The following is a 25,378-nucleotide window of genomic DNA, read 5'->3' as shown; positions in this document are numbered from 1 at the left end:
ATTTTGTAATAATCATTTCAATATGGTGGAGAAAGGAGGAAACTTTCAGTTTTACATTATTATTTTCATAGTTTTTAATTTAATTCTGCTTTCAATTTGTAATAAAGCAGACGAAAAAGAAACAAAAAATGGTAAAGACGAGAAATGGAAGAAGAAAAACATTCGTGATTACAGTGAAGCTGATTTAGAACGACTTTTTGATCAGTGGGAGGTGACGTGTTATAACTGTTATAATTTACTTCCCATTAGACAGAGTTTTTTTTTTTTTTTTTTTTTTTGTTTTTTTTGTTTTTTTTTTTTTTTTCAAAAGTTTCCAAATCTGAGAATCATAAATTTAGAAAATCTCTTTATCTGGATAATGACAAATGAAGATTTAGTTTTTAATACAGATTTATATACCTAATTAAAAATTTCCAGATCAGACAAGAAAAAAAGAAACAAAAATAGGCCCGCTTTCGGGTCGATCTGGCCCCACATCGATCCAGCCCAAGTCGATCCGTCCTATGTCGATCGGCCCCATGTTGATCCGGCCCAAGTCGATCCGTCTCACGTCGATCCGGCCTATTTGTAAAGTCATTATTAATCAGCAGTAATGAGCTTTTTCTTTCAATTGACTGTGATCCAAACAAGTCTGATACATACGAACTTTGTTTTTCTTTTAAGTTCTTAAAATTTCTCAAATTGCATGAATTGAGAAATGTTGTTTGATTTGCCAAATCTTTTCTATAAAAGAGAGGACAAAATGCGTTTGTTTTTGATATCACATTATCAGAAATTTAAGAAAAATATATTGACTATATTTGATATTAAAAAAAAACCCAAGTGTTATCGAAGCCTATGATGGTACCTGAAAAAAATACTATTAATTATTATTAAATACACCAAACAAAAGATCAAACTCTAAAAGACCTTGTTGATATTACAAAAAAAGTGTAATAGAAGCCTATGATGTTACCTGAAAAAAGGATACAATTAATTATTATTATATACAACCAACCAGAAGATCAAACTATTCAATACAATACAAATACAAATAGTTTATTTACGTCTCACCATTAATAATATTACAATACATAACATAATACACGAACACATGCAATAATATAAAATATAAATGCCATTCTAAAAAGAATTATGAGAGACAGGATTAAAAATTATATATATATATATATTGAAAATTAATAATAATAAATATCACTGTACAGCTAGATTATAAAATTTCCTTTAAATATTTATATTAACAGTTAAAAAATTAAAGAAAAAAATGTTTAACGATTTAAAAATGGACGTTTTCTATCTAAAATTAATTTGCAGATTTTGGCACTATAAATAATAATACTATCCCAGTAACTGGCTAGAATAATAATTTTAAAAAGCTCATTTCGCAGATCATCGTACAACGGACACTCTAACAAGACATGTTCCTCAGTTTCAACAATGTTTTTACAAGGTTCGCAAGTACGTTGTTGCACGGGTAGCCTCTCAAATCTTCCAGTCTCTAGGCGGATCGGTGCAACACCACAACGAACTGCGCATATGCTCTTCTATGCAATGGAACTATAACTTTGTGCATATATTCCTCGGTGTGTAATGACGTTTTAAAAGTTCTATATGTCCTCAACTTATTTCCACCGTTACCATTCCTTTGAGATACAATTTTATTGAGATTGTTTGAGACCTTGTGATTATGTAACTCTAATTAATCAGGATTTGATTGAATTGAGTGATTTCCAGTGGCATTACCTTAGTCCACAATCATCAGACAATTGTTGAATAAACAAACCAATTATAGACTAATGATTTAATTAAACAATTCATTATGATGATATAAATTTTATAGGTTCCATTGGACTGTAAATATTCATGACATTCAAAGTTAAAGTTATCATGGAAAATAACTTCATATTTTAAAATATGTTGAAGCTGCTATTCAAACAAACACAATAACACCCATTTTCATCATGTTTGTATTCATTGGTACTCCAATACTTCTCTTACCTGTTGTCATCAATCATCGGACACTTTTTACAAATTCTTTTTATAAATTATACTGTTAAAAGCCGGATCGACTTGGGCGGGATCGACTTTGGACTGGATTGACTTGGGGCTGGATCGGTTTGAGGCTGGAACAACTGGATACCAAGATAGATAAATAGTTATTCCTCTTTGTACTGGGTCTCTCCTATCATGTACATACTTTTTTTTTAATATGAGGCAGGCATTACATGTAAGAGGGAAAGAAGTCTGTATTTTTTTTCCCAATTTAAACATTTTAAAACTTCAAAATCTGTTTATTAAAAAAAAGAAACAAAAATACAATGATGTTTCCAATATTGGTTATCTTTTTCCTAGAATGTGATGATGGATATATTCCACATAATGAAGAAAGTTGTTAGCCATGTGAAGGTGATTTTTATGGCCGTAAATGTGCATTACCTTGTGACTGTAATTCAGAAATGAGGTGTTTTATGTTTAAGATTATACCAGCAAAAACAAATAGGATATAACACTTGTAGAAAACAAGATAACCATTAGATTTAATAAATGAATAATAATAGATGTATTTTAGTTGTTACATTATTTAAGCTATGATATCATACTCAATGTAAACAAAGAAACGACATCATCAGGTAAATTTTTATACATATTAAAAATGAAATTGGTATTGATTCGGTACAGGATTGGAAGATGTGGGTTGGTTCATTCCAGTCCTATATTTTACTAGACTAATAAATATATGCTTTACTCAAAGTCTCATGAAAATGTGACCGGTAAAAGGAAGAAGAATTTCGATTTCTGCTTAGATACAGGAATTAATAAAGGTGAAAAAAAAAAAAGTTAACGATTATGAGTTCATAAGCATGATTAGTACAATGAAAAATTTGGGAAATTTCTATTTGTTTTTGATTTTTATGCCCCACCTACGATAGTAGAGGGGCATTATGTTTTCTTGTCTGTGTGTCCGTTCGTCTGTCTGTTCGTTCATCTGTCTGTCCGTCCGTCTGTTGGTTCGTCCGTCTGTCCCGCTTCAGGTTAAAGTTTTTGGTCAAGGCAGTTTTTGATGAAATTGAAGTCCAATCAACTTGAAACTTAGTACACATGTTCCTTATTATATGATCTTTCTAATTTTAAAGCCAAATTAAACTTTTGACCCCAATTTCAGGGTCCACTGAACATAAAAAATGAAAGTGCATGTTTCAGGTTAAAGTTTCTGGTCAAGGTAGTTTTTGATGAAGTTGAAGTCCAATCAACTTGAAACTTAGTACACATGTTCCCTATGATATTATCTTTCTAATTTTAATGCCTAATTATATTTTTTATCCAATTTCATGGTCCATTGAACATGGAAAATGATAGTGCGAGTGGGGCATCCGTGTACTTTGGACACATTCTTGTTTTTTTCTACTGTCATGACTGTAATAGGGAACCTCTTTTTGTTTTAAATCATATTTAGTTTTCAGCAATCAGTTAGATTGCATGTGTTGATTGTGTTGATTTATATGCTCTTTATATATCAATATATATGGGCCCTTTCATTAGGAATGTAGATATTTGAATTTAAGACAGATATTAAAAAGCACTTCTCACCTTTAAAAATTGAAAATGCCAGTTTATTTTATTCTTTGTGAGCAGATAAAGTTCTTCATTGATCATGTTGACATAGAAAGTTATTATCAAAATACTATTAATATTCAATAGACCACTTTTGAGTAATGTCCTTTGGCTTCATCAGAAAAGTTCGTCACTTAGCGCCTTTATGACATCATTTACCAGATAAAGGAGATCGCCTGTATTCCAGCACTAGAACTACTAAAGTTAATTTAGTTTCTTCATGATCATCATTATGCACGATAAACTAGCACATGTAGAAATATCTTTTTTTTTATGTGGTATAACTGTGATAGTCGTGAACTGAATTTTAATGTGCGTATTGTTATTCTTTTACTTTTCTACATTGGCTAGAGGTATAGGGGGAGGGTTGAGATCTCATAAACATGTTTAACCCCGCCGCAATTTTGCGCCTGTCCCAAGTCAGGAGCCTCTGGCCTTTGTTAGTCTTGTATGATTTTAAATTTTAGTTTCTTGTGTATAATTCGGAGTTTAGTATGACGTCCATTATCACTGTACTATTATGCATATCTTAGGGGCCAGCTGAAGGACACCTACGGGTGCGGGAATCCTCGCTACATTGAAGACCCATTGGTTGCCTTCGGCTGTTGTTTGCTCTATGGTCGGGTGGTTGTCGCTTTGACATATTCACCATTTCCTTTCGCAATTTTGTGTTTTATGGGGGTTCCATAAACGACAAGTCGGGTTCTTTGACATCACTTTATTAGGTAAACATAGGAAATAAATAAATAACCCTGCAATAACAATAGCATATAGTTATTACAATTATCAATATCACAGTCTTATCAAAGTCTTATACTATAAACATATAAATATTATACTGGCGTAATAACAATGACCCCTCAACAATGTTACAAGATCGCATATAATATTCTATTCCGTATACAATAAACTATACTGAGTATCAAGAATGCGGTGACATTCATAATATGCAATAGACTTACAATTATATCTTTCTAAATACAAATACATGCTTTTGATAAGTCGTATCAAATAGTATATCATTATAATCAATCAAGCATATTATAAGCAAGTCGAATGTATCGTACTTCACAAACGAGTGTCATTCATAAAACCTTTAACATACAAAGGTTATTATCTGTTCACTATAGTATTCTATTAAGTTCGTATGCACTACTGTAATTAAAATATCTATGTAGGTACAATATATGACCCTTACCAATCTGTGGAACCAGGTTATATATCTACCATCTACAGTACAACCAGTATGTTACAGGGACATCATAATCTATGTGTCCTGAAAATAATACACAATAGTAAATACTAGGATCTAGGAAAATAGTGATCCCTTATATAAAATACAACATATTAAAGACTGATATAATAAAATCAAGCTATTACACAGAATAACCATATATGACAATATGAATGCAATTGTCAATGTGACGTCATAGATCCATAACTGAAAGGTCAAATTCACTTTCAAAATCATTCGTAAATCTCCCTTTCTACATTCAAACTACAGATTCAAATCATATATTCTCAGATTAATACATCAACTATCTTACTCCTATCATATCTAAGGTCTATGGGCATACTTACCTATAAACGGGCATTCCATGCACCACAAAGAACAAAGAACATAAAATCTACTTACCAGATATAAAGAATGCAATTTCCAATAACTACAGTTGTTCCAAAGTATGGAAACTTCAGTGAGTAATAACGAGCACTAAATCTAATGTTTCTATATAAGTTTCATCACTATATACAGTTTAAATACGAAGTATATATTAAATATGTATGTCTCCAATTTTCAAGAGTTAACCACCATTACTTCTTTTCCAAAATCTGAGGTGTGTCCAGAATGACCAATAAGATCTGACCATAAAGGTAAACAAGGTGTGACAATTAATTTACTAATGAGTTGGACAGGTAGATACTATTACAACTATGCCCAATGAAGTATGACTGACTAGAACTTTCATACACTTTAAAGTGTGAAGAGATAATGAACTATAAATCAAAAGATCAAATAATCAAAGTGAAATAATCAAGTCTAATATCTGGAATATCATAAAATGTAAAATACTAATAAATGAAATACGTAAAAATATACTCTGTCACATTACTATCATGACTGTACATGCTGTATGAGTGCAATGAGACTACTCTCCAGCCAAGTCACAATTTGAATAAGTAAACCGTTATACATGTTACAGGTGAAATTGTGGCCTTCAACATATTAAGATAATTTTAAACATCTTCACATACTTAGTTCATTTTAATTGTAATGATTACCATGGTTACCTTTCAGGACAATGATGAGGACGAGTTAGAAGAAGATGAACTTCCTGAATGGAAACGAGAACCACCCAAAATAGATATGTCAAAGTTAGACCCAAGTAAACCAGAAGAAATGATTAAAATGTCAAAGAAAGGGAAAACCTTAATGATGTTTGCTACAGTATCAGGTTAGACAACCCAAAATAATTCATACCTGCCAACTTTTCAAAATCCCCATGGGGGTTTTACGTGCAAGATAGATCCTATAGATCTACAAAACCATCAAGGGGGCCTTTAAATATATTTTAGTGTTGTTTTTTGGCTTCTTCATATTATTACAAGCCTAAAGTCATTGTATAATTTATTGTTTTGTTTAAATTGTGGACAAAAATGCTCTTTCAAAAATTTCCATTTGGGAGCCTCCATGGGGGAAATCCCCAGCAAATAGTGACAGTTAACAGGTATAAAATATATATAAAAAATTAATACTCTGTTATTGCTGAGGAAATGGTAAAGACAAATTCTGGTGGAGAGTTGTCTCATTGGCAATCATACCACATCTTATTTTATGACCAATTTCTAATACCAAGAATGTTAATGCTCATAATGTTTGTTTCTTTTTTGATTGGTTTTTTAATTTAATTAGTTTTGTTAAATCTTTATTTCAAATGTAACCGAAGAGCATGTATTTACTCTACAATTTTATATCGTCACCACTGAGATTCGAACCTCGGTTGCCTGCATGTCAGTCCGTGTGTTAATCTACTGAGCCAAAGAATCGATTCCCTAGCTCAGTTGATTAAGACTGGCATTATATGTTCTACCTGTACTAAGGGGAAGCAACCCTGCTACACAATATTAAAGTATACATTTTCTATATTTTTCTATATAATCATGATAATAATTTATATCTTTGTGCTTTTAGAAAACCCAAGTGAAAAAGAAACTGAGAAAATTACATTACTGTGGCATACAAGTCTGTTTAATGCTCATATTGATACACAGAGGTGAGGAGAAAATCTAAATATTATGGCTTTAATTCAAGTCTGCTTTAATACAGGTCACATGTTGGGTAAAACCAGTTTTATGTGCATTAGCTGTCCAGTTCATGTTCACCACTTCAACACAAAATCTCATATGCTATTTATAACACACATTTCAAAGTCCTAATTGGATGTTCAACAACCAACAATCAATCAATCAATCAAAAAGTTTTAAAGAAACTATTTACAATGCGAGGACACAATATGATGTATCTTGAATAGAGGCCATTTAACATTCTAATTAACCATCAAACATAGTCAATCACAATGAGTCTTACAGTTACAACTTTTCTTAAGTTAATAAAATGAGGCCCCTCATTGTACTCGCATAATCACATAATCATTTATTATTTTTTTTAAAACAAAATACACAAAGATAAGAAATTTATTTACAGCTATAGTTTTAATACATTATGTTTCAAATTTACATCAACAAATCGAAAGAAAAGTAACCTTAAGAAAGGCAATAATAGTAAACCAAACAAAACAAACAAACAAACAAATATTTTATTTACCAATCACGGCACCCAAAATGAGCAGAATAATTACAATATAATTTTTAAACATAATATAAAGTAAATTAAAATTAGGTTAAACGAAGTACATAATATGATTGATTTTGATTTAATTGATTGATATAAAATATTAAAGCAAATGAAGTAAGCAATTTGTAATAATAAAAATATATAATATAATATGACCCATTGTCTGTCTGTTACTTTGGTCCCTTTATTGGACAGCACACCTCATAGTATACTAATAATTTATTAAATGTAAAAGAAATAACTAATGTAAATGCATATTTGATCATACATATCATTCTATATCTTTATATAGAGAAAACTAATTTGATATTGTATTCCTGTTTATATTTAAAACCTATAATAATTGACAAATTATTACATGTATCACTTCAATTGTCATGACTCAATTAATTAAAACCAATCCGGGTTACAGACCAAAACCAAGTGAAACACATCAACTATAAGAGGACATAGTTGTACAGCAAAGGGTACTCATACAGTTTTTGTACCTGATACTTGTTTGCCTGCTAAGCATCTTTCCACTTCACATTTACACTCACTTTAGTTCCATTGAAATATCCCCTTTTTAATACTAAATAAAATCAATAAACAACATGAATATGTTTATCCTGAGGATACTTTTTGTTATAGTAGTACCAGCAACATCCTTTCCTTCCAAGGGGATGTTTTCATGTGCACAAATTGTAACAAAAAATAAAAAGTCAAACAGTCATTCTTCTGAAATTGTTGACAGGATCATATTTCTAAACAAGAACAAAATCAAAGTGACCTGCGGTGAACTCTACGCAACTGATGAGAGACATTTTCAAATGTGATTGTACACGGATCAACGATCAACACTTTCAGGGATAAATAATTAACTCATCACAAGCTGTAAAAACTAACCTTTGTTTGTTAATCAAGACTTCTATGTAAACTTGATGGTATGAGATGTACATTTAAATTAATTTAAATACTCTGTATTTGAGACGATAATTGTTTAATTTACAATTTAAAGATAGGCAAAAGTATGAGAGCAACATTCAAACCCAAAAGTCGAAAAATAAACTGACAACGTCATGGCTAAAGAAATAAAAAATCAGACAAACAACATGGCAAAAAATAAAAAAAACACACAGAAAAAGAAAGACTGTGCAACACGAAAAAGCACGACTGTGCAACACGAAAAAGCACAAGTAATTTTATAAAGTCAAAGATTGTTGTTGACAAATTATTAGACAAGTTGTATTATAAAAAATCCCAACTCCTCAGGAACAGATGATATATACATTGTTTACTTTGTTGATATTTGTAGAAACGATGGTCGCTCATTCATTGTTGAATTGACACAAGCTATGTTTGTAGTACGTTTGTCTTTCGTTAATATGTTTGTGAAAGGTAATAACATAAACAATACATCCTCACCTAAAATTTAAACTTTTCAATTGACGTTTCAGATTCATCCCAGAACTTGCGAGTTCTCAACTATCATGACCCAGTATCTGAGTATTAAATCTCAGATTTTTTGACATCCCTAGAATTTGCCCTTGGCAAAACAGTCATGATTTTCCCTTCAACCTTTAAGCAATGTTAAGATGACCCTGGGGACATCTGATATAAACAAAGTTATATTTATGTTGACGTCACTGATAGTCCTCAGACTACTATATGATGTTTGTCATCATCTCTTTCCTTTATTTAACAGATATGTAGTGGGTAGTAACATAGTTATCTTTCCTTTATTAAACAGATATGTAGTGGGCAGTAACAGAGATATATTTTCTTAATTTAACAGATATGTAGTGGGTAGTAACAGTGTTATCTTTCCTTTATTTAACAGATATGTAGTGGGCAGTAACATAGTTATCTTTCCTTTATTTAACAGATATGTAGTGGGCAGTAACATAGTTATCTTTCCTTTATTTAACAGATATGGTTACAAGAGCGCAATTATTTGTTTACATTTTACCGGCAAGTTTTTTACCCCAAGATGGTACTCAGAATAGAATCCTATACGGCTTCTGATTGGTTGATACAGGATTGGAATTATATTTAATCGAAAGCTTATCCAATTAGGTTTAAAAATTGTCGAAAATCATATTCACATTTTACGAAGTATAGAAAATATCTTCCATTTCTGTACGTCGGACCCATTAAAAATATGCCTTTTTCATTAAGCGAAAAAAAGTAGGCGATTTTTTTCGACTGCATTTTAAGTCAATTTGAGTTAGTTGTAATGCAACACTGGCATTTCTAGTAACAGGAACTGCTACCCGTTTTCCCCTAGTTTGTGTAGTCTTTGAGGTAAAAAATACGGAACATTAGTGGTACCCTATTGAAAATGCATTACGAATAATTGCGCTCTTGTAACCTATAGAGAAATGACACTTTTTTTTGATAAGGCTTTGAAAAATATCAAAAATTGTCATTGTGCTCGGAAAAAATGTGAAACAGTGAGAAATGGGGTCAAATGGACTTTTCATCAACGTGAATTCATGCTATAGTCTGTTTCCTATTTGTATTGATTTCTATATCTAAATCTAGGGTGGGCTCGAATGTCGACAAAGTATGAAGAGAATAAAACGTTTTTGTGATTTCTACTGTTTTTATCGGAAAAAGCATGTGTTTATCTTGAATTTGAAGGTAAATTTTGGCTTTTAACCGTAATGACCATGTCTCAGTTGCTGTTCTAGCAAAGAGCTAATTTCGTGAAAATTGATCAAAAGGGTCCCTAAGCAAATACCAACTATTTAGTTAAATTGCAAAGTAGAAAAAATAATCTTGGCATTGAATATTGTAGTCCAAGAATAGTTTCTCTTGGCAAAATAGTAATATTATCATGTTTTCAAAATTTGGAAAAACTATAGTCTGTTTCAAAAACGTGTTTTTTTAAGAAATGGTTTCATATAAAGCCATTCTTCAAAATTCGATGTAGCTTTTCCATATCAGAACGGTTTTGTCGACAATATGATCAGTGCTGGATGACCTTTGAAAAATTAGGCCAGTAAATTACCATTATCTTCATATCTCTTTGACCAGTACCGTATTTGGTGAAAAAATCAGTTCCAATTTTTGGCCTGATCGGTGTGCAAAAAACTAGTTCTCCAAATTCAGAGAGTGATCAGATAATGTTTTGAAGATGTGATATTATCTAGATAGACACTACCGCGACTTTTGGCACGGGCGCTTAATTTTCGGAAATTTTTTTCACTACCGTATAGGTTACAAGAGCGCAATTATTTGTTTACATTTTACAGGCAAGTTTTTTACCCCAAGATGGTACTCAGAATAGAATCCTATACGGCTTCTGATTGGTTGATACAGGATTGGAATTATATTTAATCGAAAGCTTATCCAATTAGGTTTAAAAATTGTCGAAAATCATATTCACATTTTACGAAGTATAGAAAATATCTTCCATTTCTGTACGTCGGACCCATTAAAAATATGCTTTTCATTAAGCGAAAAAAGTAGGCGATTTTTTTCGACTGCATTTTAAGTCAATTTGAGCTGCATGACCCTGTATATTTTTTAAGTTGTAATGCAACACTGGCATTTCTAGTAACAGGAACTGCTACCCGTTTTTCCCTAGTTTGTGTAGTCTTCGAGGTAAAAAATACGGAACACTAGTGGTACCCTATGGAAAATGCATTACGAATAATTGCGCTCTTGTAACCATATGTGATGGGTAGTAACAGAGTTATCTTTCCTTTATTGAACAGATATGTAGTGGGCAGTAACATAGTTATCTTTCCTTTATTTAACAGATATGTAGTGGGCAGTAACAGAGTTATCTTTCCTTTATTTAACAGATATGTGGTGGGTAGTAACAGAGTTATCTTTCCTTTATTTAACAGATATGTGGTGGGTAGTAACAGAGTTATCTTTCCTTTATTTAACAGATATGTGGTGGGTAGTAACAGAGTTATCTTTCCTTTATTTAACAGATATGTGGTGGGTAGTAACAGAGTTATATTTATGTTGACGGATGGATCTAAAGCCTGGGAAGTGAAAGATTTTTTAACACAACAAGAAAGATGTGAAGAGGTTACAATAGAAGGCAAAAGTTATCCAGGGAAAGGACAGGTAAACAAGAATTTTATCATACCCCATGCAACAAAGTTGAGGAGAGTATACTATGTAAATGTGCATATCGACAGGAAATTACGTTTCATTTTTCTCTGGGACTAGAGTTATGCCCCTTTGAAATTTGAATGTTGGCTTAATTATACAACTGCAACAGTTGAAACTTTGTAGTTAATGAGGACATAATATGTTAATGTGCATATCCACAATTTTTATCAGAGTTATCAGTCTTTGAACTTAGGAATCTGGTGATATTGTGTTTGACAATGTGGGGGTGTGGGGTATGTGAGTATTCTCACAAAGGTTCCTTAATTGTTTATACCTTGTTTTGTATAGTAGAGGAGCCTTATCTGTTTTGGTCTTTGCAACTGTCTGTCCATCAATTTAAAAAAATCTTGGTAAAGGAAGTTAACAGTAATACTATGAAGTTGGTATATTTTACAGGCTAAATGTGCAATTTAAATCATACCAGTACCACAGCACTAGGTTCAATGTGGGATTTGCTCATTGTTGAAGGCAATCAGGTGACTTATAGTATTTACGAGTTGTCTCGTTGTAGGGCTGCCAAGTCTCACGCATTTAGCCTAAGACTCACACATGTTCAGGCTTTTTTTTTGCTGCATTTTCCTTTTATCTATTGATTTTTCTCTTTGATCTTTTCAATTTTGGCCAAATCTCACGCATTTGCTTCATGAAAAGTTGGCAGAACTGTCATTGCAATCGTTATATTCTTATTTTTGTATTTTTACATATTATAAACTTCATCAGACTCACTCTAGTCACCCAGAACCAAAAGTTAAGAAAGTTTAAAGTTGTAAATTCTTCAATCATATTGAAAGAAGATATTTGTTGTTCTAAGAAAGTTTTGCCATGTACATTTCAATTGAACTGTAAGACTAGATTTTCATTCTTTTAGAAACTAGCCAGTTAAAAACCTTTTCAGAAATTATGCAAAGAATGTCATTCCATAATTAAATGCCCCGCTATAGTGGCATTAACTTTTACCCTAGGCCTTGTTCATCTGTCGGTACATCCATCCATTCCATAGGTGGTTTCCGTTCTCTACTTAAGTTTGCCTCATCCAAATGTTATAAAACTTATCAGAGATGGGTCCGATTACTTTCAATGTGATTGATTAAAATACAATTACTTTGTCATTTGTACGATTAAATTAAATTAATGATTACATGATTTCTGAAAGTGTCTGATTAAATTAATGATTACATTGGCAAAGTAATCATGATTACATCTGATTACAATGAATTTGAAAAAAAAATATTTTGAATGATGTGAATGAATAAACATTTAATATATCTAGAGCTTTTTTAAAAAGGATTTTGTTTGATATATTATAAAATGACAACTTCTAACTTCATCTTTTTATTAAAACCACAAAAGTTCAGTCAATACATATACATAGTGTCAATGGTTATGACCCATTACACTTTATCATCATTGATTTCTGAATTATTTTAACTTCAAATGAATATAGCTTTGTAAAGAGTTAGTTCTGACCTCTTCCAGACTTTATATGTATTTCAAGGTGCTGTTTATGAAATTTAAAATATGGATGAAATAAAGTTACCAGTTAAAAACTATGTTAAATTTTAATAGAATTGTGTAATCAAATTGTAAACATAAACAAGAACTAAAATCATTGCATTTTACACGTCCAGTCCGAAAGCATATAAAAATTTGCTTATTTAAACAAAATATTTGTCCAATTTTTAATTTAGTTTGTGCTAATTAGATAAGTTTCCACATGTCTGATTAATCTCTTATCATATATATTGTCCTACAGCTATACTCAATTAGTAAATGCAATAAAAACAAGTCTTAATTAGTAAATGCAATAAAAACAAATCTTAATTAGTTTAAACATATTTATTTATAGTGGATTGGGAAACAAGTTTTGCAACTTATATGAATCCCTTTCCACTTTGCGGGTGCGAGTGCTGCCTTGTAGCGGCATTAGCCTACCCTTTTTCGAAATCTACAAGGGTGTCTTTAACGTGCAAGAGATATGGCTCTCTCTTAACACGGGTCAGCCATTTATCGTCCCCTTCTGACGGACTATCATCGTTTCCTCAAGACCATACTCGCAGATGGTGTCAAGGGAGAGCCGAAAATTGAGTTTTTGAAAATTTCATCCCAAATGGGAATCGAACCAGGAACCTTTGTGTTAGTAGTCCGATGCACTAACCACTACACCACGGCTCTCACAACCTTAACTCTCACAAATCTTAATTGGTTTCCTACCTGTCAATTCAAAGTTGACAAAATCACAATATTAACATAAGATTATAATTCAGGGTTAAAGAAAAGAATTACATGTACTTAACTTTAACATTTCTTATCAAATATATATATATGTACATCTTTACATTTTTTTTTAAATTGTGAATATATGTACAATATCTTTTACTAAGGCCAGTGACATATAACTGTATTAACATGATTTATAAAGTAAACCAAACTATTTGACCATGTTAAATATTTATGTTACAAGAATAACCAAAAGGTTCATTTATTGACCATAAACACAGTTTAAGATTTTTTTCATTGTAATTAGAATGTAATGAGAGAGTAATCAGGATTAAAGGGTATTTTTAAAAGTAATTGATTAAATTAAATTACATGTAATCAGATTTTTGGGTGATTAATGATTACAATGATTACTTGAAAAATTGTAATCAATTACAGCTGATTAACAATTACAATTACAATTACCCCAAGTCTGAAACTTATATACATAATGCATAATACCACAAAATACAGATCAAGTTTGAATTTTGTGGGGGTGTCACTTTTATTGTTCTAAAGTTATGCCCCTTTTCAAATGGAAAAAATCCTGAATTTTTTGTTTCTGTTTTTTCTAATTAAAGTTTGCCTCAACCAAATTTTATGAAACTTATACACAAAATTAAGTACCACAAAACTCAGATAAAGTTCAAATTTGTGTAGCATCACTTTTATTGCTCATCAGTTATGTCTCTTAATAATATTATATGATTTACAAGTGGGGCATCATCTGTGTCCCATGGATACATTCCACATTTATTTTTATTTTGTTCAAGTTGGACTCAAAAACCAGCAAGCTGAAAGGACATGTCTTATCACTGCAATGAGCTATCTCATTAACAAAGATTGTAAGTCTACTGAAAAAGTTTACCGGAAGTTTAGACATTTTACATAGCTACGACATTAAGAAATATAATTCATACAAATATATTAACATAGTTGTTTGCTATCTTTTGTAGAAATCAGAAGAATCATCAGATAAAAAGAATAACGTAGACAGTTCTAAAAATAAAATCAAAGATAAATCAAAAAGTGAAAGTGAAAGTAGTAAAAAATCCACCAAAGAGAACGATATTGATGATAACAGAACAGGAAGGAAAAAGACAGAGTTATGAGTTTGTTTGTAAATTTAAAATTGTCTTCTAAAGAGGAAAAAGGGATGATTTTTTCTTTTTATTTTTGATAGAATTATTAATTCAGCTGGTTTCTGAAAACAACAGCTGGATTTTCATTAACTCCTTCTTCATTGTTAATTTTTGAGCCACCACATTGTACAATATTTAAGAAGAAGGATGTTTTATAAGACAAGTATAAGTAATAATTCATTTTACTTGTCAATTCTGTAGCCAATAATTTTTTTGTATTTTTTCTAAACGTAAAATCACTAATTTACACAAAAGACGATTTTTATTGTGCTGAACATTAAAACCATCACCATACTTTATTTCCTCCTATAGGAGATTGACAAAATGCATATATAAATTATGTACAATTACAAAGTTTTGAAATTAGATAATAGAATTAATGTCACTTAATATTTTGGATTGAAAGTATTTACAGTCTACAGTATTTAAGAAAGGAAAACAATGCTCTGGTGTTAAAAAGTCCTATAGCATGTTATCCCTAAATGACCCCTATCAAAATGAGCAGGTTTTCTTTGTCTTTTTAAAAGGGAAATTAGAAACTTCTCTATTCAGCAAATTTAATTTGATCATATGAAATCTCTTATATAAATAGACATTATGAGTATAATTCCTCCTTTGAAAGAAAAAAGGCAGCAACAATAAAAAATAATTCAAATTAGTTGACCAATTACTAATTAATTATATTTATCTAGCTAAAGCATTGGCGGATCCAAAGGGGGTGGGGTTCCGGGTGTTGGACCCCTTTTTTTTGACGATCAATGCATTTGAATGGGGACATATAGTTGGAACCCCCTTTTGTCCTGGGTTGCGAACCCCATTTTAAAAATGGCTGGATCCGCACCCTGCAAAGAGGTTTATATCTCATGAAATAAACTATGTAATAATATGCTAATCAATGACTTACTATTTATATATAAAGAGGTTTATATCTCATGAAACGAAATTTGTAATCTCATGCATATATTTCCAATCATTTATATAAAAGACTTTTTGTAATCATATTGTTTATAATAAAAAGTAGCTATAATCTACAATTTTCTTTTAATGTTGTGTATAAAACATTATACAGTCATCAACCTTTTTCATTTCTCTATTAAAACAGACTTTTATAGCTGACTATGTGGTAATGGCTTTGTTCATTGTTGAAGGCTATGCTGTGACCTTTAGTTGTTAATTTCTGTGTCATTTTGGTCTCTTGTGGAGAGTTGTCACATTGGCAGGCATACCATATTTTCTTTTTTATATCCAGCATCATCAAGTTCTTTTTATCTGTTAGTTCAAGATCAATTACATGTGATACTGACTTCAGATTGCTTAATTATAATACAAATTTGCAACATGCACCCTGTATTAATGTATCTTCTAAAATTTGTCAATCTGATTTAAATTTCGATCTTGTCTCAATGACCCTTCTTACAAATCTGGCAAAGCTCTGTTTCTGCATTTTGTTTTAAAATCCTTTTATAATCCTTTGTTTTTGAGGAAAATCATCATACATTGGAAGGTGGACAATTCTCATTGGCTAATACAGTGAAACCTCTTTAAACCAAACCTCTTCGGTACTTTAGATTTTGTTTGGTTTTGGCTGATGTTTGGTTTTATCAGGTTCACAACGTTCACAACTTACATAATTTGATATGACGGTGCTTATGAACATGTTTGGTTTATACAGGTATTTAGTTTACACAGGGTTCGGTTTAGTCAGTTTTCACTATATAATAATTACGTGAACAGAAATTAGAATAAATGTGCCAGATCCTTGTCAGTAAAATGTCGATACAGATCTGTATTATAATTAGATTGATAATTTACAAATAAAACATACATTTCAGCAGTCCTATAATTCATTAATGAGTCTAATGTTGCTTATCTGCTCATTAACTGGTGTTTGTTTGTCATGTCAATTATAAGCAGATTGATTATTTGTCAATAAATTATAAATGTGATCAGTCATACATACACATTTTGCGCCTGTCCCAAGTCAGGAGCCTCTGGCCTTTGTTAGTCATGTATTATTTTTAATTTTAGTTTCTTGTGTACAATGTGGAGTTTAGTATGGCGTTCATTATCACTGAACTAGTATATAATTTGTTTAGGGGCCAGCTGAAGGACACCTCCGGGTGAGGGGATTTCTCGCTACATTGAAGACCTGTTGGTGACCTTCTGCTGTTGTCTTTTCTATGGTCGGGTTGTTGTCTCTTTGACACATTCCCCATTTCCATTCACAATTTTAATTCTTACCACAGGCACTTCCTGGTATTGACAGATGATAATGTTTATTTAAAATATGCAGCTTGGTGACAGTCAAAGTCTTATATTGTTCGTTTACTCATTTTTGTGTGTTATGTTAATTGTGTGATATGTATGCCTTGACTTTGTGTTTAATTTTAATAATCTGACTTCATTGCATTACCAAGAGTATTAGTATATAAGATGTAAATTGGTTGTTTCATGTGACTAATTTATCACAGAGCAGTGTCAAATAATCTTATGAAGGTTGGTAACATAAGTATCAGAAAAAGGGTTTTAGTAAACATGTATGTTACTTTGCAGGAGAATATATTTTTGTAATAAAATTATAATTCTTATACTAATTGAGTAATAATTTTTACATAAATGTCATAGTTCAAACGAATGTTAGTGAACAGAGTCTGTATAGTATTTATCATGACATTGTTAAACAACATAATCATATCATATGACCATATGTGTATTGTCATAATTGAAATAAATAAAATAAGATAAAGGATTTTTATTGAGTCTCAATGGTCCAAGTGAGCTTTTTTCATCACTTGGCTTCCTCGTCGTCGTCTAGTGTCCCTTAACTTTTACAAAAATCTTCTCCTCTGAAACTAATTCAAATATGTGTCCGATGACCCGGCCAACTAACCTAGATGGGGGTGGGGTTTTAAATGTTTATCAAGTCAAGATCTATCTGCTCTGACATTTTCAGACATATTGGACAACCCGTTGTTTGGTTTCTCCCCCTGAATTGGTAATTTTACGGAAATTTTGCAGTTTTTATGCCCACCTACGATAGTAGAGGAGCATTATGTTTTCTAGTCTGTGGGTCCGTTCGTTCGTCTGTGCGTCCGTTCGTCTCGTTTCAGGTTAGAGTTTTTGTTTGGTCAAGGTAGTTTTCGATGAAGTTGAAGTTCAATCAACTTCAAACTTAGTACACCTGTTCCCTATGATATGATCTTTCTAATTTAAATGACAAATTAGATTTCTAACCCAAATTTCACGTCCACTGAACATAGAAAATGATAGTGCAAGTTTCAGGTTACAGTTTTTGGTTAAAGTTTTTGGTCAAGGTAGTTTCTGAGGAAGTTGAAGGCCAATCAACTTGAAACTTATTACACATGTTCTCGATGATATGATCTTACTAAATTTAAATGACAAATTATATTTTTACCCCAATTTCACGGTCCACTGAACATAATAAATGATAGTGCGAGTGGGCGTCCCTGTACTTTGGACACATTCTTCTTGGTTATTGTCTTGAATATTATCATAGACAGAGATAAACTGTAAACAGCGATTATGTACAACAAAGTAAAATCAACAAATATGATCAAAATGGTCTATTGTCCCCTGAACGAGTTCTCATACTTTATAGTAAGTTTTTAACAAAATTTTGTAATCTTACCCAAAAAACTTCTCTGAAACTATTGAGGCAAATTTAACCAAACTTGGTCCCAATTATTATTAGTGTATCTCGTTATAAAAATTTGTATCTGATGGTCCTGCCTGCCAACCAACATGGCCGACAATGCTATAAATAGAACATAGGTGTTGAATGCAGTTTTTGGCTGAAACTAAAGCATTAAGAGCAAATTTGGCAATGGGGAAATAATGTTCAATGGGTAAAAATCTATCGTCTTGAAATTTTCAGACGAATCCGACATGCTGTTGTTGGGTTGCTGCCTCTGAATTCGTAGTATGAAGGAAATTTTGCAGTTTTTATCCGACCTCATTTTTTTTTGCGTCGTATAATGCTATCATATATATTGACCATGATATTGTGTTTGCCGAATTTGCAATAGCTTCATCCTGGTATCTATGATGAGTTTATTCATCACAACTTAAACAAAAGCCAAGAATAATTCCATAATACAAAAAAGCAGACTGGAGCACAATTAAACAAGAAATAAACACCTTATATATAAAACATCTCTTTGAAAACCAGCAACATCTTTGTGTAAATGAAATGTGGAACTGTGTTAAAACAACAATAAAAAAGCAGTAAAAGATCACATCCCACATAAAACAGCAAAAACAAAGGACGTTCACCCAAGGATCACAATGGAAAAAAACGGCTCATTAGAAAAAGAGACAGACTTCATCAACATAAAAGTCCAGGAATGCATCACTTGCTAAAAAATACAAGAATGTTAAACACCAGGTGCAGAAAAGTATACGAGAATCACACCAAGATGAAACAAATTTTGGCACTATAAAAAAATTTTGGACCTACATTAAACATAAAAAACTGATCATAGTGGAATTACTGAAATTAAACAAGATGGCAAACTCCTAACTGACCCACTACAAAAAGCTGGGGCACTTAACGCACAATTCCAGTCTGTACTCACACCAGCAACTAATATTTCCCATACAGAATTTATCAAACAGTGTAACATGCCACAGAATATTTCTTCTCCCTCCATGTCAAAATTAATCATAAAAACAGAAGGTATACAAAAACCTTTACATAACGTAAATCCGAACACAGCAACAGGACCAGACGAAATTAAATTTTATCTTTGAGAAGTCAGTTAAAACAGGTGTTGTTCCAGATAACTGGAACACTGCCCATGTCTCTCTCGTATACAAAAAGGCCAAAAATATAACCCTGAAAACTACCGCCCTATATCACTTTCATGCATTTGTTGCAAACTTTTAGACCACATCGTAGTTAAACACACCATGAAACACGCAGATAATCACAACATTTTATATCCCCTACAGCATGCATGGTTTTTGCAGAGGTCGATCCTGCGAAACACAACTACTAGAATTTATAGAAGATGTCTCACTGAACATGGAAAACAGTAAACAAACAGATATTTTGGTCATGGATTTTTCTAAAGCATTCGATAAAGTTTCACATTCTTTTCTAACTAATGAGCTTCACCATTAAGGGATACAGGAGGGAATTAACTTACTGAATACACAATTTTCTTAGCAATCGAAAACAGGCAGTAGTTCTAGAGGGAGAAAATCCGAGTTTGTTGCAGTTGATTCAGGGGTTCCACAGGTGAAGAAAATGTTGGATAAAACCAAGTTTTATAGCTAGATTCACCTCTAAGAATGCAGAACTATAGAAAATAATTGTACATGTATATGCGTGATTCCAAAACAACCATTCTCGTCAAATTAGTTTTTTAAACTAAATAGTTCCTACGCATAGCTGTATCTTTGTCAATAGTTGAAATATTTTGGTAGTTTTTGTATCAAATGAAAGCTTGGGCACTTGGGATCACTGCAGAACTCTTGTTAAAAGTTTTACTTGAATAATAAAGAAGTATATGAAATTTAATAGGAGGGCACATTTGGCCTGTTGTTCAGATCAGAAGTTCCTGTTTTTGTACTATCAAACTTTGGGGAACAAGTACGTTCTAATATGCAATTAAAGGTACGTTGGTTCTTTCGGCACAAGTCAGGATAAGGTACAGTTTTGACATGAAATAACTGGTACTTTATTTGAACTTAAGACAAAGTAGCCATAAATGCTTGAAATTGCAGAATTTAACACAGAAAGCAATGGGCTATAAATTAATGGTTTTATACCTAAAGGAAAATTAAAAACCTCAATTATTTTCAGATTAAGTTGCTAGACACCATATTTAATATTAAAGTTTCCATTGAAATTTAAGATAAAAGTAGTTTACATGGTTGTAAAGACTGTAGTATGGAATTTACAGATAAATTAATGGGTTTTCTTCCAATTTCAGTTGTATAATTTAAACTTGAATCATGTGTTTTTTTTTTCAATTCTGACTTTTTTTCAGTTTGATAACCGAAATTTGAATCACACATTAAAATCTTTGTTATTGATTTGAAATTTCATTCGATTGAATGCTTCAATGATTTGAATTTTTGTGTTATACACAGAAATGTTCAAAGCAAAACATGGTCCAATTTGAAGTGAATAAATTCGGTAGGACATTTTCATCTCTGCAAAGGCTTTGTCAAATACCACGCTAGTAAAATAAGAAATGGGTTGTCTGGATACTACACAATTGTTTTAATTAATGTTGATTCATTTTCTTGGTTTATCAATGAATGTTTTAATTTCATAAATTGCCATAAAATACTATTTTGGCGGTAGTGTGTTTTGAAATAAGCATGTACACCTATTTTCTGACGTTCTGCATATACTTTGATTCGACAAAGCAAGGTTAAAGGTAACAACCCAATCAAATATGCGTTGACAGTTAACTTCATGTTAAATCTTTCAATATTTAATAAAAATTTGATACGATAAATTGTAAAAAACATGAAGACCAAAAATAATAAAATAATTCGAGATTGTACTCAGACAAACAGTATCTATGATCAATATTATTGAAAGTTTGACAACTTGACAGTATTTTCACTAAAGAACTTTAATATAAATATTTGCATTTAATGAAGAAAACAGAAAGAGACCTCATTTCGTTTTGTGATTATTATGTTGCTGCATATACTTTAATTCGACAAAGCAAGGTTAAAGGTAACAACCCAATCAAATATGCGTTGACAGTTAACTTTATGTTAAATCTTTTAATATTTAATAAAAATTTGATACGATAAATTGTAAAAAACATGAAGACCAAAAATAATAAAATAATTCGAGATTGTACTCAGACAAACAGTATCTATGATCAATATTATTGAAAGTTTGACAACTTGACAGTATTTTCACTAAAGAACTTTAATATAAATATTTGCATTTAATGAAGAAAACAGAAAGAGACCTCATTTCGTTTTGTGATTATTATGTTGCTGTAACTGTGTTGCTAGGATACTTGATTATAGTAATGCCTTAGTAATATTACCTTAACCAAAATACAGATTAAATTACATCATGATATACATTACCTTATAAGTAATTCACCACTAAATGAGTTATTAATTTGATAAAATAGTTATTACAAACATAGTATTTCTACTTTAAAAGAAATTACATTCATATCAATTGACACATGCTATTTTGCATTCATTAGTGTGATCTCATTTCCAATAAGGTCTGTTAGATTTTAGCTACAATGAAATTCATTATCAAGATGAAGTTTTATGTGTTAGTGGATTTTGTTTCTTTATATGTTTGTTTCAATTTTCTGAAAACTTTCAATACAAACAAACATGGTCAATTTTCGTTAGAAAATAGGATGTTAATGTGTAACATTTAAAAGAAACAATGAGCTACACTTCTCTGAAATTCATGGAATAAATATAAGTTTTTAATTTCAAGATTACGCCTCATTTTTTATTATCATTCGTATCATTAGTCTAATAAAAACCAGTTTGAAGAAGTTTTTATCGTGCGTTATTAACCATGTTAACAGATAGATGGTAAATTGAAGCTTGTAATCATTTGTTTAAAAAACTTCTATCAAACTAATTGCACACTATTATCACTTTCAGCGAAACAATTCGAGAAAGGGATCACGACATATAAAGACTAATGACATTCAATCTAAGTTACAAAATAAATGCATTTGCTATTATAGAAGATTGATATTGCATTACTTATATTTGAATAATATCATAAATAAAAAGATCTTAACATATTTGCCTGTATGCACGATCGTCTTTATTAAGTCTCATCAAAAAGCTTGTCTTATCTGATCGTACATAAGATGTCTTAAGGTAGAATCATAGTAAACCGCAATCAGTACACAATAAGTCTAGTAATGATGTAATGATTGAAACTCACATTTTTGACACAGGTAACACAACATGTTTTGATGGTTTGCTACATGTAACATCATGTTCTATTCATATTTAAATTTAATAAGATAGAATGTTGAAAACACCAATAACAAAATAGGTCAGATATTCATCCACACAAACATCATATACGATTTAAATATTCTTTACACATTTCAGCTTGACAACTTGACCATAGTTTCTATGAGGAACTATAAATATAGATTTGTTCACTTACACTTTGAGGATTCCTGATGAAGGTAAATCCAGAAAAGCGTTTCGGACGCAAGAAATTATTCAACGTGTTGTTTTCAATTTTTGATGAAGTGGTCATATCTGTGTGATTCGAATGATTATGGAATAAGTATAATCTTGGTCACCTCCTGAGTTTACCTCATGATTGATTAAGACGAAACTGTACAAAGTTTTGAACTCCCTTTAATATAACTTTATTATTTGTCTTATATGTTAATGAATAAATCACCACCAAGAAATGACGAAATTAACCTTTAAGATCGATGATCATCATGGTGACCGAGTATGACGAATGTCCTATTTATAAAGGTAATCCTATAGTCTGTTTGAGTTTACAATACATTAAATTGCATATAAAATCTAAAATGTTCTCTTCTTTCGTATTATCTTTTTTTCTAAAGAGAAACAATGTTATAATATAATTGCAAACCTTATCTTGATGATATACAATTTTAAAAAAATTACCTGTGACGTCACTTGTTGGCATTGATACAGTCGTGTAAAGGACAGTTTGTGGATCTGTTGTGCTGTATTTGTGTGCAGTCCTATGTTGTTTTACGTGTTTGATGTTATTCTGTGGTTAGTATTTTAACATTTATTATTGTATTGTGTATTTGTGTACTTCTCTGTCCTTAATATTATTGCATTTATCTGTACTATATTCCTAACATGTAATGTTGTCATAATAGTTGTATTTTTATTGATTGATTGATTGTTGGTTGCTTTACGCCGGATTAGCACAAAAAGGCTATTTCGCGGAGAGAGCTAATTCGAATATTTTTACAATTTAAAGCATATTTTTAAAATAAGACAAAAAGTCCTTCAATATACTAAAATTCTTGACTAAAGCAAATTGATTATATACAAATAAAAATCAACAGACATTGAAATTAACTATAGGTCACAGTACGACCATCAACAATTAGCAAATCCCATATTGAACGAAAAGCTTCCTTTATTTGTATATATAGATAAAAATATGTGGTTTACTAGTAACATATTAAAAATAAAAAATAAAAACGATTTAAATATAATAACATTTTTATATTCTATTATAAATTCCAATTTCTTTTAAAAATGCAACAATATTTGTAAATGGAACATTATTGAATAAATCATACATATTATTGACATTGAAATGCTTCTTATGAATATCAGCAAAGTCAATACAATTAATTAAAACATGTTTAATAGTATATTTGCAGTTGCAAGGAACACATTGTGGTTCATCTTCCTTTTTTAAAAGATACTCGTGTGTTATTCTAGTATGACCAATACGACATCTAGTAATAACACACTGATCTTTTCTGCACATAATATTATTAAAAGGTTTGCCTAAATTAGGTTTAATTTCATGCAATTTATTATCATCTTTTTTACTCCATTTATTAATTTAAATTAAGTAAAATGTTGCGATCAGCACCCCAGTCAGTGCTGCCGACAACTTTTAAAATATCTAAAGCTTTTAAACATCTCGATTTTAACATTTTGATATGGGGTAGAAAGGTTAACTTTTTATCGAAAATTAACCCAAGAAATTTGGTTTCATCAACCATTTTAATTGGGTTGCCGTACAAAGTGAATTCTGGATCAAGATGCAATTTCCTTTTGTTACAAAAATGCATCCCGACCGTTTTTTTTTTTTATTTTTTATTTATTTTTTTCAATACTCAGGATTTAACATCACCCTTACAGCACCACCTGACTAAGGTGTTACAGGGTTTCAAATATATAACAACAAAATACTATTGTTTTATCAAGATTTACACAAACTAAAATATAAATTTTTTGAAAATCTTTTTTTTTCCCGACCGTTTTTGACGTGGATAATTTAAAACCATTTTCCGAGGCCCATTTTTCAATTCTTCCAAGACATAATTGTAATTGTCTTTCTATGTTATTCATATTTTTGCCTCTGTAACATATTAAGAAATCATCAACGTACAATGAACCTTCAATATTACTTTTTAAAACTTCAACAAGGCTGTTGATTTTAAGACTTAATAATGTAACAGATACAATACTGCCCTGAGGGACACCCATCTCTTGATCATACAGATCAGACATGGTCGAATTAACTCTAACATTAAATTGTCTGTTAGAGAGAAAATTAGAAATAAAATTTGGCATATTGCCTTTCAACCCCATATCAAATAGATCTTTTAAAATACCATATTTCCATGCAGTATCATAGGCCTTCTCAAGGTCGAAAAAGACCGACACCATATGT

General features: G+C 31.1%; 1 protein-coding gene across 1 annotated transcript; it reads left to right on the top strand.

Annotated features, from left to right (window-relative positions):
- The first annotated feature begins 11 nt into the window (after positions 1-11).
- LOC143052898 (LDLR chaperone boca-like) lies at positions 12-16,092 on the top strand. The gene is made up of 5 exons (XM_076226054.1): positions 12-211; positions 5,909-6,065; positions 6,803-6,884; positions 11,392-11,530; positions 14,791-16,092. Exons 1-5 carry the CDS (start codon positions 23-25, stop codon positions 14,944-14,946), a joined length of 723 nt encoding a protein of 240 aa, XP_076082169.1. The 5' UTR covers positions 12-22; the 3' UTR covers positions 14,947-16,092.
- Positions 16,093-25,378: the final 9,286 nt, after the last annotated feature.

This window comes from Mytilus galloprovincialis, chromosome 11 (genome assembly GCF_965363235.1).
Source record: "Mytilus galloprovincialis chromosome 11, xbMytGall1.hap1.1, whole genome shotgun sequence".
NCBI lineage: Eukaryota > Metazoa > Mollusca > Bivalvia > Mytilida > Mytilidae > Mytilus > Mytilus galloprovincialis.
This window is presented reverse-complemented; position numbering and strand designations above follow the sequence as displayed.

Coding starts and splice junctions, on each gene's coding strand:
- LOC143052898 (XM_076226054.1), top strand. CDS start 23: ATGGTGGAGAAAGGAGGAAACTTTCAGTTTTACATTATTATTTTCATA. Junction 212..5,908: donor GACTTTTTGATCAGTGGGAG/GTGACGTGTTAT, acceptor GTTACCTTTCAG/GACAATGATGAGGACGAGTT. Junction 6,066..6,802: donor GATGTTTGCTACAGTATCAG/GTTAGACAACCC, acceptor TTGTGCTTTTAG/AAAACCCAAGTGAAAAAGAA.